Source organism: Nannobrachium achirus (assembly GCF_963921795.1).
Source record: "Nannobrachium achirus genome assembly, chromosome: 14".
Lineage (NCBI taxonomy): Eukaryota > Metazoa > Chordata > Actinopteri > Myctophiformes > Myctophidae > Nannobrachium > Nannobrachium achirus.
The window spans coordinates 8,271,816-8,286,715 of NC_137821.1; the positions used below are offsets into that span (position 1 = coordinate 8,271,816).

At 40.4% G+C, this 14,900-nt stretch overlaps 2 protein-coding genes across 2 annotated transcripts in view; one reads left to right on the forward strand and one right to left on the reverse strand.

Moving 5' to 3' along the window:
* Positions 1-9,163, reverse strand: part of LOC308298577 (uncharacterized protein) — a gene marked incomplete at its 5' end in the record, with an annotated part of 12,451 nt that extends 3,288 nt beyond the window's left edge. Inside the window, 4 exons of the mRNA XM_080742222.1 lie at positions 4,331-4,434; positions 4,622-4,755; positions 4,851-5,078; positions 8,980-9,163. Coding sequence (XP_080598348.1) covers positions 4,331-4,434; positions 4,622-4,755; positions 4,851-5,078; positions 8,980-9,163 — 650 coding nt within the window. The remainder of the gene's footprint in view (positions 1-4,330; positions 4,435-4,621; positions 4,756-4,850; positions 5,079-8,979) is intronic.
* Positions 1-14,900, forward strand: part of focad (focadhesin) — a 157,637-nt gene that overhangs the window by 46,222 nt on the left and 96,515 nt on the right. The gene's annotated exons all lie outside the window — the stretch shown is intronic.

The window sequence follows — 14,900 nt, forward strand, 5'->3', positions numbered from 1 at the left end:
ATTACATATATATCTTCAAAGACGTATTCAATTTGACTAGCCTATCTGTCAGGAACTGTCCCCGGTTCCAGAGGCTAAACTAACGTGAGTTACGTGACACCTTGTATTTCTCCAAACACACACAGACACACAAGCTCACACACAATCGGGGGACAACTGCGTTTGCACTTAACTCTTTCCATGCCACAGAGGTAGATTGACGAGAATCATTGAATCGCCGTCAGTGCCAATGCCGGCTTTTGACGAGAATAATATATATATATACATATATATATATATATATTTTTTTAAGATGTCAAAATGACCTGAGATCAGAGAGATGATTTTCTCTGTTTGTGTGTTGGCTCCCTCGTTTAGCTGATTGAGAAAATGTGTGTCCATTCTAGTGGATGGACACTTTTTTTTATTCATTCAGCTCTATCTCTGGAACCATTTGTCTGATTGACAAAATTATTTTTGCCACTGAATCACAACAACTGTGTCTGTTTCTGCGGGGAAAAAAATCTAAAAAAAAAATCTTTTTTTTTCATTGCATAGTAAAGAAAAACATACAAAATTCTGGCACAGCTACCTTGGGGCTATTTTGGCCCTGGCATGGAAAGTGTTAAAAAACAACACTGACTGGTAGTGATGCTAGCGACATTAGCAGCCCAGCCACAAGTACAGCTGAGCCCTCCACAGCCACAGAGAGACGTGAGAATGATGGAGACAAAACATTTATGACAGCGTGGCATTCCTCTGAAATACTGTACGGCAACAGTGCTTGCGGACCCCCGTGTGTCTCTCTGGGTTATATGGTGCGACTGCGGGCTCAGCTCTCTCTGTCGCTCGCTCGCCGAGCTGTGTTCTTTTGTCAAATCTAAGTTGGCAATTCTAACACTTCCGGTGGCCGATCTCTTCAGAATAAGATATGTTGCGCTAGCCGCAATAAGACTTCCAGACGGTGGTCTATTTCGTAATGCAATAATACTTCCAGACGGTGGTCGACTTCTTAATCTCTTCAGAATAAGAGTATCGCTGAAGACATTGAAATATGATTTAATTTGCATAATTAATTAAAGACCCAATGAAATGACTATTTTGGGTATTTTATTTTGAAGTTTCAGTTTGAAAAGGAAGCCTGTGTGTTTCTGAACCTATCCGAGGGGACCAGCCCTTCAGGCGATGGGATTTCAAATCTGAGTAATGGGAGTAATGGGAGCCAGCAATGGGAAACAAACAGGTGAATGTAATCAAAGGTTCATTTAAATTCAAAAACTCTATCTATGTCATCACTTTTTGAATTTCTGTTCACAGGAAGTAATTAAGAATGGCCTATTTAGGGACCTTTGATATAAATGTACACAAAAATTGTTTATTTTCTATTTTTTTGGCGTCTAGTGTTAGGTATGGCCATATTATCACTACAGATATGCTCTAAAAGTGTGAAAAACATGTTTTTGATTTCACCCCGTCTTTAAAACTGTAAATTAAACATTAAACTTCAATTAAAAAAATATGTTTTAAATGATTCATTAAAACTGTAAATTAAACATTAACATTTAATTTAAAAAAATATGTTTTTGTATAAAAACCAAACCATTTTGGGGCCGAAATAGGAACCGTTTGGAACCGGAACCGATAAGCAGAACCGGAACCGGAACCGGAATCGTAAAAATCCAAACGATACCAATCCCTAATTAGAAGTATCGCCGCTGCGCACATATTTAAACCTGTTAACAGTCGACGGCCCGCCCGTGGGGCCGCCGACCGTATGTTGACAAACGCAAGTGTGTACATGAGCGTGTGTGTCGCTTACATTGGCGTGTTATATACCATTTTAAAGCTACAAGTCTTGTGATTAAAAAGACGCAAACCATTCGATTGTAGCATCGAAACTCTCGCGCTACAACGCCGAAGTCTGATTTACACAAATACATATTTACGGATAAGAATATATAAGAATATATATATCTGTAATTAATGTAATGAAAACCAAACAATCGGACCATCAAACCAGCGAACTGTATTGTACCTTTAACCAGCTACAATTCATTATAGAATCCTGGGGGGGTGACTAGCTCCTTACATAACCTCTCCCTCTGCTATACAGCTCATCTCTGAGCTGTATACCATAAGATTCTATAATGAATTGTAGCTGGTTAAAGGTACAGTACTTTCGCTGGTTTGATGGTCCGATTGTTTGGTTTTTATTACATTAATTAAAAATTGTCCCTAATGGTTACCAGGTTAATCGGTGCTGCAGCTGCCGCTGGTGAGCGAAAAAAAAGAAAAGAAAAATACATATCCCATGATATGATGATAGTCCTCGGCCGCAAAGCAGACGACTTTCACTTCCTCGTTCACATCCATTAGTCTGGGCTCTGTAAAATGGCTGTATCTCTGTTCCTTTTCTCACATTGCTTGTTTGGTCCAAACAACGCCATGTTCTGTGGACTATACATGCATACTCACAATTGTATTTTTTCTTCTCCTCGTGAAAAAAGACACGTGGACCGCCGTAAACCGAGGCAGCCGTGCGCAAAATGGGCATGCGGTGCACAGAGCGATCTAAAATCAGGTAAACAACATAGGATTTAATATTGGCAGTTAATCGCCATTATTTATGGATACCTCTGGCATCCATCATGTTAATCATGACCTCAATGCTGTTCTCAGTGGTTTGGAAACTGTTTGTGTCCAAGTCACACCTGTATTCATCGCTAAAATTGTCAACACGTTGTGAGCTTGTAGATCGGCATTTTTTGCTACTTTTGTAAATGTGTGACACACACGCTCCCAAGAACAGGAGCGCTCCAACTTGTACACGAGCACATAGTAGCCTACGTCCTTTATACAGTGCTCCCCAGACCGCCGCACCAACACACTAACATTGACCATCAAATGCATGCAACAACGGCCAGAGAACCCACATAGCAAACAGGTTTGGCCCAAATCCGGCTCTTCTGGCCCAACTCCGGCTGAAATCCGGCAGGTTTGGCTGACTATGGCTTGTGTGCCACACATCTCCAACGAGCCATCAGTGTCTCTAGTACTCTCTACATCATAACAGCTGGGTTTCTCATAGTGAACTAGGGTGCCCAATAACACCAGTCCAGGGTGCCTCAGAATGCACTTTGATAATATTTAGTTAAACCAATTTAGACCCTCTAATGCCTCATGCTTGCTTTGTAAAACACCCCTGAGTTGCACTGTACTTGAGTTATATTTATACACCAACTCTCTTCACCAAAAATAGCCGATCTACAAGCTCTTGTAGCATCTTGTAACGAGCTTGTAAATCTGCTACTTTTGGTGAATATCCCCTTAGAATAGGGATGCTGGGGTTTAGTGATTGAATGCCAAGTTTATTTTAAATCTGTCCTAATGAAAGATTTAAGGGAGCCTCCGCACACTCAAAAGTGTGCAAAATCATGTTCTTTATTTTCATTTAAATAAAGTGCAAGCTTTTGGTCATAGACCTTCTTCGGGCATGCAGCACCTCGATGAGCGGTGGTCCTTTCACTATTAATCTGTCCTAATGGAAGCAGATATTTTCTCAAGTTGTTATATGTTTGTTAGGCCTATTATGGACAGTATTTGTTAGTATTCCAAATAATAATAAATATGCTGTATTTGCATAAAGTAGGCTATTTGTCTACTCCCATGTTGATATGAGTATTAATATCTGTTTAAGGTAGATTTAGAACAAATACAAAATATGCGATTAATTGCGATTAATCGTGCGATTAACTATGGACAATCATGCGATTAATGGGATTAAAATGTCTAATCGACTGACAGCCCTAATTGAAAGTGATTAAAATATTGATTTTAAGGTATAGCATTTAGGAAGGTCTACCGACCGAAACGTTGCTTTTAATAAATTTATACTTGGAACCTGCAAGTGGCAGTGTGCGGGTGTATTTTCTTCATTGAAGATTCATTCATTCAACTACTTTGTGACCGACGCACCTGCTCGAGAGGAGCTACTGGGTGTGCGACAGTCTTCTCTTTACAAGGTATAGCATTTGCCTCTTTATTGAGAAAATGCACAAAGCACTGACTTTACAAAATAAATTACAAAATAATTAATAACTGTTTGTTATGTTTGTATATGCTGTATATCAATAATAATGTGTTTGACACCTGGACTCATGGTGCACCAATGTGCCTCGACACACATGTTAGATGTAGATTTACTGGCCATAATGTCTTAGTAACTTTGAACAGGTTTGTATTTTAACATTTAAAACTATTTAGAAAAATGCAGCCAAGAAATGTGTACCAAAGAAATTGGTTGAAATGAACAATAAAAGAATGAAGGTAAAAAGAAGATGATCAGTCTTACGTTGGTGTGGTCAGTGGTGTGCCGTCCACCCACTGGAACGACCCTTCTCTCTCTCTGTCGGTCAAACCCAGCCACACTCTCTTGTTGAAACTGGCAACAAGGTCCTGGACAGAAAGGCTGATGGTTAGTGATGTAGATTTGTATCCTCACAAAGTGAGATAGGTTACAGCACACGCAAATGTCTTTACACACACACACACACACACACACACACACACACACACACACACACACACACACACACACACACACACACACACACACACACACACACACACACACATACCATACCTGTTGTGCTTTGCTCTTTATGACAATCAGGTCGGAATGTCTGTTTTTACACCACTGCCTGCTGTCCTCCCAGGTTTTCCTCTCAGTAGAGATGTAGTAACAACCTCTGTCAAATGTCTGCCATCCAGGAGATTCTAACAACAAAATAATGGAGTTAGCCACTGAAATTAATGTCAAGTGATGAACAACAAGACATAACAATGGATAAAAACAGTGATGTCTCACTGACCACAGAGCCTCATCTTCATGTCATCTCTCTCCCTGGTCAGGTTGTTGATCCTGTCCAGTGATTGGTCCCTCTCTTTGGTCAGTTTGTTGTTGCTGTCCAATGATTGGTCCCTCTCTTTGGTCAGTTTGTTGATCCTGTCCAGTGATTGGTCCCTCTCTCTGGTCAGTTTGTCCAGTGATTGGTTGTAGCTCCTCACTAGTTGTTCTCTCTCCACCGTGTAGGACTGATCTGTATGGAAACAATATTTACAGAATGGTAGAGCAACGATTTAAAACTGAATTCACATCATCATCATGTATCTTCTGGGAATTTTGCTGAATCCAAAAGCTGGAGTAGCCAATCAGCGTCTGTCAATCGCAGGGCCCTGAGTGCAGCTGCTGATTGACTCTTCCAATGTTTGGTTTCTCGCGACCATGATGGTTTAACAAGCTATAGACAGGGTTCCCACGGTCATGAAATTCCTGGAAATATTTTGAAATTAGAAAAATATTTTTCCAGTACTGGAAAGGTTTTGGAATTGATCAAGAGTCCTGGAAGGTCCTGGAAAAATAGCTATGCATTGTCTTTGGTTATTGATTTTGTTATTACCTCTGAAATGACAAATTAAACATTGGCCAAATTGGCAAATATTAGAGGCAGAAATTGTGAAAATAGCAGTTCAAATATGATTATTTCGTGGGTCACGGCCAGAAAAGGTTGAGAACCACTGCCATACACTACCTGTCTTTGGGCATTGCGCATAGGAGTAAGCGACTCGTTATTGAGCTGAATTATTGTTGTATATTCCTGGAAATCTGGTTAAATATTCTGGAAAGGTTTTGGAAATGAATTGGTAAAGATGCGTGGGAACCAGGGATGTAGTGGGGGGGGGGGGCACGCGGGCGTACGCCGTACCCACACTTCTCACTCACCCCGAAAAAAAATTTGGGGGGTAAAAATGATTTTTTTTTTTTTTTTTTTGAAAAAATATTTTTTTATTTTAATTTTTTTATCATTATTTTGTATTATTATATATATAACTTCTAAAAATCTTGGTCGTGATTTCCCGTGAACTCGTGATGTCAACACTGACAACAACCAACCACCTCCAAATAGAACCACAGCATGCATGGGCACGACAAGTACCTATATATATTGTTATATATATATATATATATATTTCTGCCTCCGCGCAGAACTGTTTTAAATCGTCACGCAATGCGCGTGCACATTGGCGCGCGTCGGCGCGTGCACGCGCATTGGCGCGCGTGCACGTGCGTGCCCACACTTCCAAATTTAGCACTACAACACTGGTGGGAACCCTATATAGAGGCTCCTCAATATGCAAATGTTTTAACATTTGAGAAGGCAATTACACACAAAAACACCCTGTTTGTCTTTGTCACATAACTAACAAGACCATTGGGCCTCATTCACTAAACTCTTTCTATATTTGATTCCTCTCACATCATGGGGAAATAATATATTTCATGGGGTATCATATGTGACCGCTCACAGCGCTTTCAGACACAACTCGGCGGTAATGGTAATAATAATAATAATAATAATAATACAATAGAACTAAATGCATTAGATTTTATTTTCTTGTCTTTTTCGTTTCTAGGCATAATAAAAAAGTTTGAATGTTGATGAAGTTTTTAATAACAAGATATAGGCGTTTTACATTCATACAGTCATCGTTTTATAGTCTGAAACATGGCTCTGTTTTAAGACATTTTCCGTAGTTGTTTGGGGGTGGAACATTCCTCCGCATATTTACATAGAGTGCTTGCGATTGGTCTCGCCTATTGTTCTCCCCACTGGGCAAGCACTGCGGTACCGCCCATAAGCACACGTGTTTCTAAACAGTAAACACAACAGTATCAATGTATCTTCTTATAATGGCTAGTTTGCAACTCACTTTGTATCAGCACGCTTTAATGTACCAGTAAACGGAGGCGAAAATCAGGCGATGTGCTGATTTCAGCGCTCCCCGACGTAAAATAAAACAGTGACACGGGAGAATCATTGGTGGGTTACAATGCTGTGAATGTACCAGGAATACAACAGGATGCCTTGCCTAAATCACAGCGGCGGTGACTCGATCTCCTCCTCCTGCAAGTTTTAGCGTGGTGAAAAGAGTTGCTCTACAAGCTCACAACGCGTCGCAAATGCGACGTGATGTGAGCTTATAGATCAACTAGTTTCAGAATGCGTGCGGCGAAGTTAAAGTCCGGCTTCACTGAGTTGTAGAGGAGTCGCTTTGTTTCCGAGGAACGTTTCTTTCTCTTTATCTTTCTCTCCTCCCTTCCCCCCTCTCTCTTTCTTTGTCATGGCTCGGTGGGTTTAGCTCAAAGGATCCGGGGTTCAATTGGTTTAAAATCAACGCCAGATTAACTTTATTCTTATTATTGCATGCATTGTTTCATTTGGCCACTCTCTGTGACTGTCCTCCCCTCCGTCTCAATCATGTTACAAAACAACGGCTACTCGAGCTTCCCCGTGTCTGAGAGAGAGAGAGAGAGAGAGAGAGATGACGGGTGAATTAGAGCGACTGGTAAAGTGAGCATCACTTTGTAGAGAGAGAGAGAGACAGGATAGCGCATTTTGGGGCAAAGAAATAAGAGAGTTGTGGTGGAAAGTACTCAGATTTTTACTCAAGTAAAAGTATCAATACTATAATGCAGAAATATTTGTTACTAGTAAAAGTCTGGTATTCAGAATTTTCTTGAGTATTAAAAAGTATAAAAGTATTTCCATAAAAATTTACTTAAAGTACTAATAGTACTAGTAGCCTATTAATACATCATGAAGTAGTATCTTTCATTTCAAATTGTTTTCAATAAGTATAACATACTAATTTGAAAATAGCAGATCTACAAGCTCACAGGGTAGTAGAGTCTTAACTCTTTCAATGCCACCTTTTCACCACTAGAGGGCGCCCAATGGCCATAGAATCCTACATAGACAAGCGCTGGTATATGCACAAGCCGTGCGCAGCCACGACTCGCCTGAACACTTTTCTTTGTGCATGTACAGGAACAGGATGAAGTTAGCTTGAAGTTAGCTATTGGCTACCAAGCATTTTAGAAGCCCTATTTTCGGCGATTTAGCCATGATTAAACCTTGCACACCTCATGGATATGCATGGAACAGAGAAAATGAGCTCTAAAGATCCTGGATTGCATTGGAGTGGATGGTAAATATTGGTGGCGCGACGCTCCAGCGGGCCGTGTAAACAGATGACAGATGATTTTTTTTTTCTTTTTTTTTTTTAAGCCGAACTAGTTCGTGATCGGCACCCTGATAAGGACAAATAAAGCCGAACTAGTTCGGGATTGGCACCGTAAGAGTTAAGTATTGGAAACTGGAAATACTCAAGTAAGGACAAATACCTACCTCAAAATTATACTTAAGTAGATTACTTAAGTACATTTACTTAATTACTGTATACCATTCATGAGTATTATTTGATCTACTGGCTTGAAGGCCTGTCTTGTGAAATGTGTTTCAAGTATTGACAGACAGTTGACAGCTAGTGGGGGAGTGGTTGGGGGAGTGGTTAGAGGTGGGGTTAACTACTATGTCACTCCCATTTTCTGGGCCTGGAAAAGGTGTTACAATGAGAATTCTTTGAAGGGCATTTCTCTCCTTTGCTGTTTCTGTATCAACAAGTTTCAATTGATCATATCTTCTTCAAATATTGTCCAATTAGCTTTCTTTATGTGGGATTTATTTTTTGGAAATCAATTAACAACCCAAAAATAAGACAAATGTTGCCTGGCTAATTTTCCGTCTGCATTAGAATTCAAAAACAGACTGCAGCAGATGGGTATTATCTAATGCAGTGTCCACCTTTAAAACATTGTAATAAAATACAAGACTTACGGAGGTAGATTACCGGTAGTACAGCAACACTGAGGAGAAGTAGAACAGCACAAAGGAATCCAGCACCACCTCCAACCCGCTTGTATCGTCTTCTGTCTGGAGGACACACACACACACGCACGAACGCATGCACCCACGCACGCGCGCACGCACACAGAAGGGAGTGAAATCAGTTAAAAATGTTGACTTTGAAAAAGTACAATTGAAGTAAATGTATTTATTTTTTATATATAGTTATTTTAGTTTTAGTAACATGTCTTACCAGACTTCTGTATCTTCAGTAGGTCTTTCTCCTTCTTGGTCTTGGCAACATCTTCATAGGTTGCGTCGTCTATCTGTTGGACATTAAGCTGTTCATAATGTCCAGCTTCTGCATCAATATCATCATAATTCGTATCGTCTACTTCTTGGAGCTCAATGTTGTCAGAGTGTTGAGCCACAGCCATTTCTACCGTAAAGATTCACATGTTTTAGCAGGTGTTTGACTGAAGACCTACAGTATATTCACTGCCCTAAACTGTCTAAATGTACTGTAGACAGCTCTGTTACACTCTTATGACAGATCTGTGTACCAATAAAAACACACCACCTCTCACTCACACACCTACCCACCCACCCTCCTACACACCCACCCACCCACAAACATGCACACACGTACACAAGCACGCGCACACACACACACACACACACACACACACACACACACACACACACACACACACACACACACACACACACACACACACACACACACACACACACACACACACACACACACACACACTCGTTTTTGCTACATACTGAGGACATTGCATAGACTTCCATTCATTTTTATGCAAGTCCTGTGGCCTTACCCTAACCCTAACCCTAACCCTAACCCTAAACCTAACCCTAACCCTAAACACAACCCCTAAATTTAGTCCTCACTTTCCAAAAATGTCCTCACTCTGTTGGAGAAAAACTTTTTCCGGTGCTCACTGGGTAGTAAGAACGGGTACACACACACACACGCACAACAGCGTCACGTCTCCTCAGCCAAGCGTTGTGGTTTTAGCTTCTCACAATGCATAGGCTGTACTGACGGAAGCTAGAAGTGACCACAGTTTTCCTGTATCTTCATGATCTCTCTGAACTTATACAGACCCGCTCTACTGCTCATCCTTAAGAAACAACACCAAAGTTTAATGAAAAATAAATAAGATAACTGATTGTTGGTGTGTGTGTGCATGTGTGCATGCGTAGGTGCGCGCATGCAGCATTACATCTATCAGACACTCAGTGGAATGCCCAAGCAGTGTACGGTTGTGCAGTTTGCAAAGTGAGTGCAGGCATATGCACTGCATAACATTTTCTTTGAGAGAGGGAGAGAGAGAGAGACTAGAGGGTGAGAGAGAGAGAGAGAGAGAGAGTGAGAGAGAGGTATTTTTATTCAGTAATGTCACTTAAGCTTGTCACGGTACCTGGTGTTATCGGTGCACAAGCACAACACCAGAGTATGTTAACTGCACACAGAAAACACAGAGGAAAAAAAGGGTTAAAAAAAAACATCCATGTAAATTACTAAGCTTGTTATCAATATTTAGTCGAAACATCAAAGCGTTCGTCGTGTTGGCTCGTCGTGGGCATCCAATGAGTTAAGGACCAATAGCGAAAAGATAAAAACACGTGGTCACCCAGGGTTGCTTTGAGTGAAGCATGATATCTAAAGTTGAGGCAGTAAATCAAACCCTGATGAGACCAAAAAGAATGTTTGTCAGGCATACTGTACATGTCATTTATTTAGCCGGCTATACTTGTTAAAGCATTTTAACCTAAAGTTTGACATTGTTATCACCATAAACAGCTATTGTTGGGGCTACTTAGGACACATCTTACCCTCAATTATTATTATTATTATTACCCTTATTATTAAAAAGATAAAATACTAATAAAACTAAGTTACAGAACTGGTAAATTGTTATCCTTTTGGTGAGAAAAAGGTTCCCCTATGATAAGGGGACTACCCATAAGTCCGAAGGTTCCTTAGTCCGGACTGCCCATAAGTCCGAAGGGTCATTAGTCCGAAGGTTCATTAGTCCGAATTTAGTTAGGGTTACTGAGGTTAAGGTTAGGGTTAGAGTTAAAGTTAGGCATAGTATTCTTAAGAAATTCGGACTAATGAACCTTCGGACTAATGAACCTTCGGACTAATGAACCTTCGGACTAATGAACCTTCGGACCAATGCCATGGCACCGGGCCCGGTAACATTTACATCAAATATATAAATAAATTAATAAATAAATTAAAAACTATTCATGGTGTTCATAAAAGCCTGATTAGACGATACATTTAACATACGTTTTTTTTTTTTTAAGTGAAATATCCCTTTAACATAAATGGTTCTAAATAGCATTTAAACTGCATGGTTTTCTAAAAAAAAAAAAAAAAATTGTTAAATGTATCGTCTAAGGGGGGCGCCCGCTGGCCTAGTGGTCAAGGCGCATACCACATACAAGGCTATGATGCCTGCTGGCGTCGCCGGTTCGATTTCCGATCCGGACGACCTTTGCCACATGTCATTACCCATCTCTCTCCCCATTTCCTGTCAGCTTACTATCCTTTCAAATAAAGGCAAAAAGCCCCAAAACAAATCTTTACAAAAAAATGTATCGTCTAATCAGGCTTTTATGAACACCATGAATAGTTTTTAATTTATTTAGATATTTGATGTAAATGTTACCGGGCCCTCCTCCTCTTGGGCTTCTCCCCACACACACCCATTGCAACAACAAACTCCATTTTAACCATGGTTGATGAATTAAAAACACCCATTATTTTTACTCGTGACTCATACTACCCTCCTAATACGTGAGCAGGCCGTGTTTTTTCGATAACTTTTTTCATTTATTTTTAATAATTATTTATTGTATTTATTTATTTTATTTATTTATTAAAAATAACTGAAAAAGGTTATTGAAAAAACGTGGCCTGCTCATATTATAGGAGGGTAGTATGAGTCACCAGATAAAAATAATGGATGTTTTTAATGAATCTATCATGGTTAAAATGGAGTTTGAGGCCTGGAGGGCCGGATAACATTTACATCAAATATCTAAATATTGAGTCAAGCAAATTAAAAACTGTTCAGGGTGTTCATGAAAGTCTGATTAGACGATAAAATGACTAAAAGTTTTTTTGAAAGTGAAATATCCCTTTAACCCTTTAAGTGCCTATCCCGAACATGTTCGGGATATTCTGGATCAAAAACATTTTTTTATTTGCTATTTTACTTACCCCGAGCTGCTTGGAGCAACGTGGGTGGTCCCGGCTCGCCCAGCGCTCACCAACGAGAGACGCTAGATGCTCCGACGATTTATTCCATTGAAAATGGTTTAAAATAAAGTTTAGACCCCCCCCAATGTTCACCCAATGTTCATTGTAGGCGGCGCGACGTATTCCAGGGTGCCTATCCCGAACAAGTCCGGGATATTTAATAAAATGAATTATTTTATCGGAGGCCTCAATGAAGCCCCGGTCTAGACGTCCATCCTTGGCCGGGACTTAGACTCGGCCATCCACGGGCCGTATTCGCGCTAACGGCCAAATCGCGCCGCCCACTCCAATAATAAATCACATCTTTAGACAGGATTTTCTCCGGATTGTGTCCCCAGACCCAAAGAGAAAGTTTTTTGCGGCTGAAATAGCTTTAGATCGCGCTTCTAAAGGGGTTAGCATTTTGGCTACGTGTCAGCTAGCTTCCTCCTCTAGTCACCCATAGCATTGACTGGAGTGAAAACACAAGGCAGTTGGGAGAGGGTCAACGAAAGCTATAATGAAGGTCTATGGATACATTTCTGGCACTCTAGCACCCCTTGTGGCCGGATGGCACTGTATGAGTTAAGTGTATGATATGATCTATTGGCCAACAGACATCAACATGAAGCTGACATTTTCATTGACCACTTCTGTAATTTATTTTTTAATAAGAAATGTGTCAAATTGTTGCACTTCCTCTTTCTATCTCTCACACAGCTCGCACGTGCGCACGCGCGCGCGCGCACACACACACACACACACACACACACCCCCAGGCATTGTGGTTTTAGCTTCTCACAATGCATAGGCTGTACTGACGGAAGCTAGAAGTGACCACAGTTTTCCTGTATCTTCATGATCTCTGAAGTTATACAGACCCGCTCTACTGCTCATCGCTAAGAAACAACACCAAAGTTTAATGAAAAATAAATAAGATAACTGATTGTTGGTGTGTGTGTGTGTGTGTGTGTGCGCGTGTGCGTTCATGTATGCATGCGTACGTGCGCACATGCAGCATTACATCTATCAGACACTCAGTGGAATGCCCATGCAGTGTAGGGTTTTGCAGTTTGCAAAGTGAGCGCATGCATATAAAAGAAGCCCCCACCCTTGCCGTGTTCAAAGCCTCCCTCAAAACCCACCTTTTCAGACTTGCTTTCCCTACCTAACTTTACTCCACCCGCCTTTCAGTTTTTATTTTTATTCTTTGTGTGCCCTGTTAATGTACATCTTAGATTTTATCCTTTTAACTTTTTCCTAATAAAGTTGTTTTTATTTTGTTTTGTAAAGCGACTTTGAGTACCTTGAAAAGCGCTATATAAGTTTGATGTATAATTATTATTATTATCACTGCATAACATTTTTTGAGAGAGAGAGAGAGAGAGAGAGAGAGAGAGAGAGAGAGAGAGAGAGATTTATTCAGTAATGTCACTACAAAAGTGGAGAGCATCTACTATCATCTTTGTCTTAATCAAAGGTCAATGTCATTATTTTACTAGAAAACTAAAATTAGACTTGACATGATCAAAAACGATTTTATCAAAAGTAGATAGAAATAGCCAGTAGATTGCCTACTTTCAAAGAGCCGATGTATATTAGGTTCAACATGCTAATGTGTTCTTTTAACACACACTCTGCCAGATATTCATTATTTCTGTAGCCAGAGCCTGGGTTTTCCAGTGAGCAACCGTGGATCGCTCTTACAGTAGCCAACATTGATATTAATACGCTCGCATTAAAAAGATATCAAGACGGAGATCTCCGACCTCGGCACATAGTGTGTAGTCACTTCCTTGGCTTTTGGGCTTGTTTTCATAGACCTGGTTGCTTGTTTCTCGCTTACTGGGGAAAGGGGGGGTTTGTTAATCCCACTTCACTTCTTCCACACAGCTGATTCAAATCACTTAAAGTTATACTATGTAACTTTTTTTATAAAACAAATCTTAAATTTGTCCTAACTATTAAATCGCTAAAGTTTTAGAACACCCACTTTCAGCCCCTAAAGCCTTCTGTAAATATGTTTTCTATTATCCTGGCTGGGGTCCGTATTTCGTGGCAAAATTACGTCATCTGCATCATCTGTATACGTTGTGTATACGTTGGCCAATCACATCGCGGATCATACACACATGATACACTACCGGCCAATCACAGCGTCTCTGGCCGTCTCTTCAGGAAGTAGCCACCCTCAGCTACAGTGTTTACGATGGTGAAGGATTCTTAAGCTCTTACTTCCCAAATCCTGGCCAGAAAATTACGTTCTACCCCTCTAAGGATTCGTATCGGTCGCGGTGGTTTGTGGTGGTGGTTTACGGCCCCGCTCCGGTGGTCCGCGGCGACACCGGGCGAAAAACGAAAAAAAGCAATACCTCTACTGACCACTAGTTTAGCAACTTACACAGTATAGCTTTAACAAGCACCAAGTAATCACCATGCAGAGATTCAGGTGTCACAGTCAGTGTTGCCATGTAGGTCAGTGTTGCCATGTCTGCTTATTATCAGCGAGACCAAGGGCAGATTCATACTCCACTTTTAAGGGAACCCTGGCTAATACGACAAATATCCCTTAATACATTATAATTGTCCTCTATAATGTCAAATTAAAAACACCTAAATTATTTGTATTTCTTCTAGAAATAGCTAATCTTTCATTCAATAGGGGAAATGCCTGTCGAAGGTGTTTCTAATTTTACACTGTAGTTATAGAGGACAATTATAATGTATTAAGGCATATTTGTCGTATTAGCCAGGGATCCGTTTTAGAGCCGAATGTATTTGTTTGGTACCCGATCGTTACAAGCCACACGATATTCCCAAAATGTTCACACTAAAATGTATTTTTTTCAGAGACAGAGACATATAAGTAGAAAATCTACGTTTACGTCAAC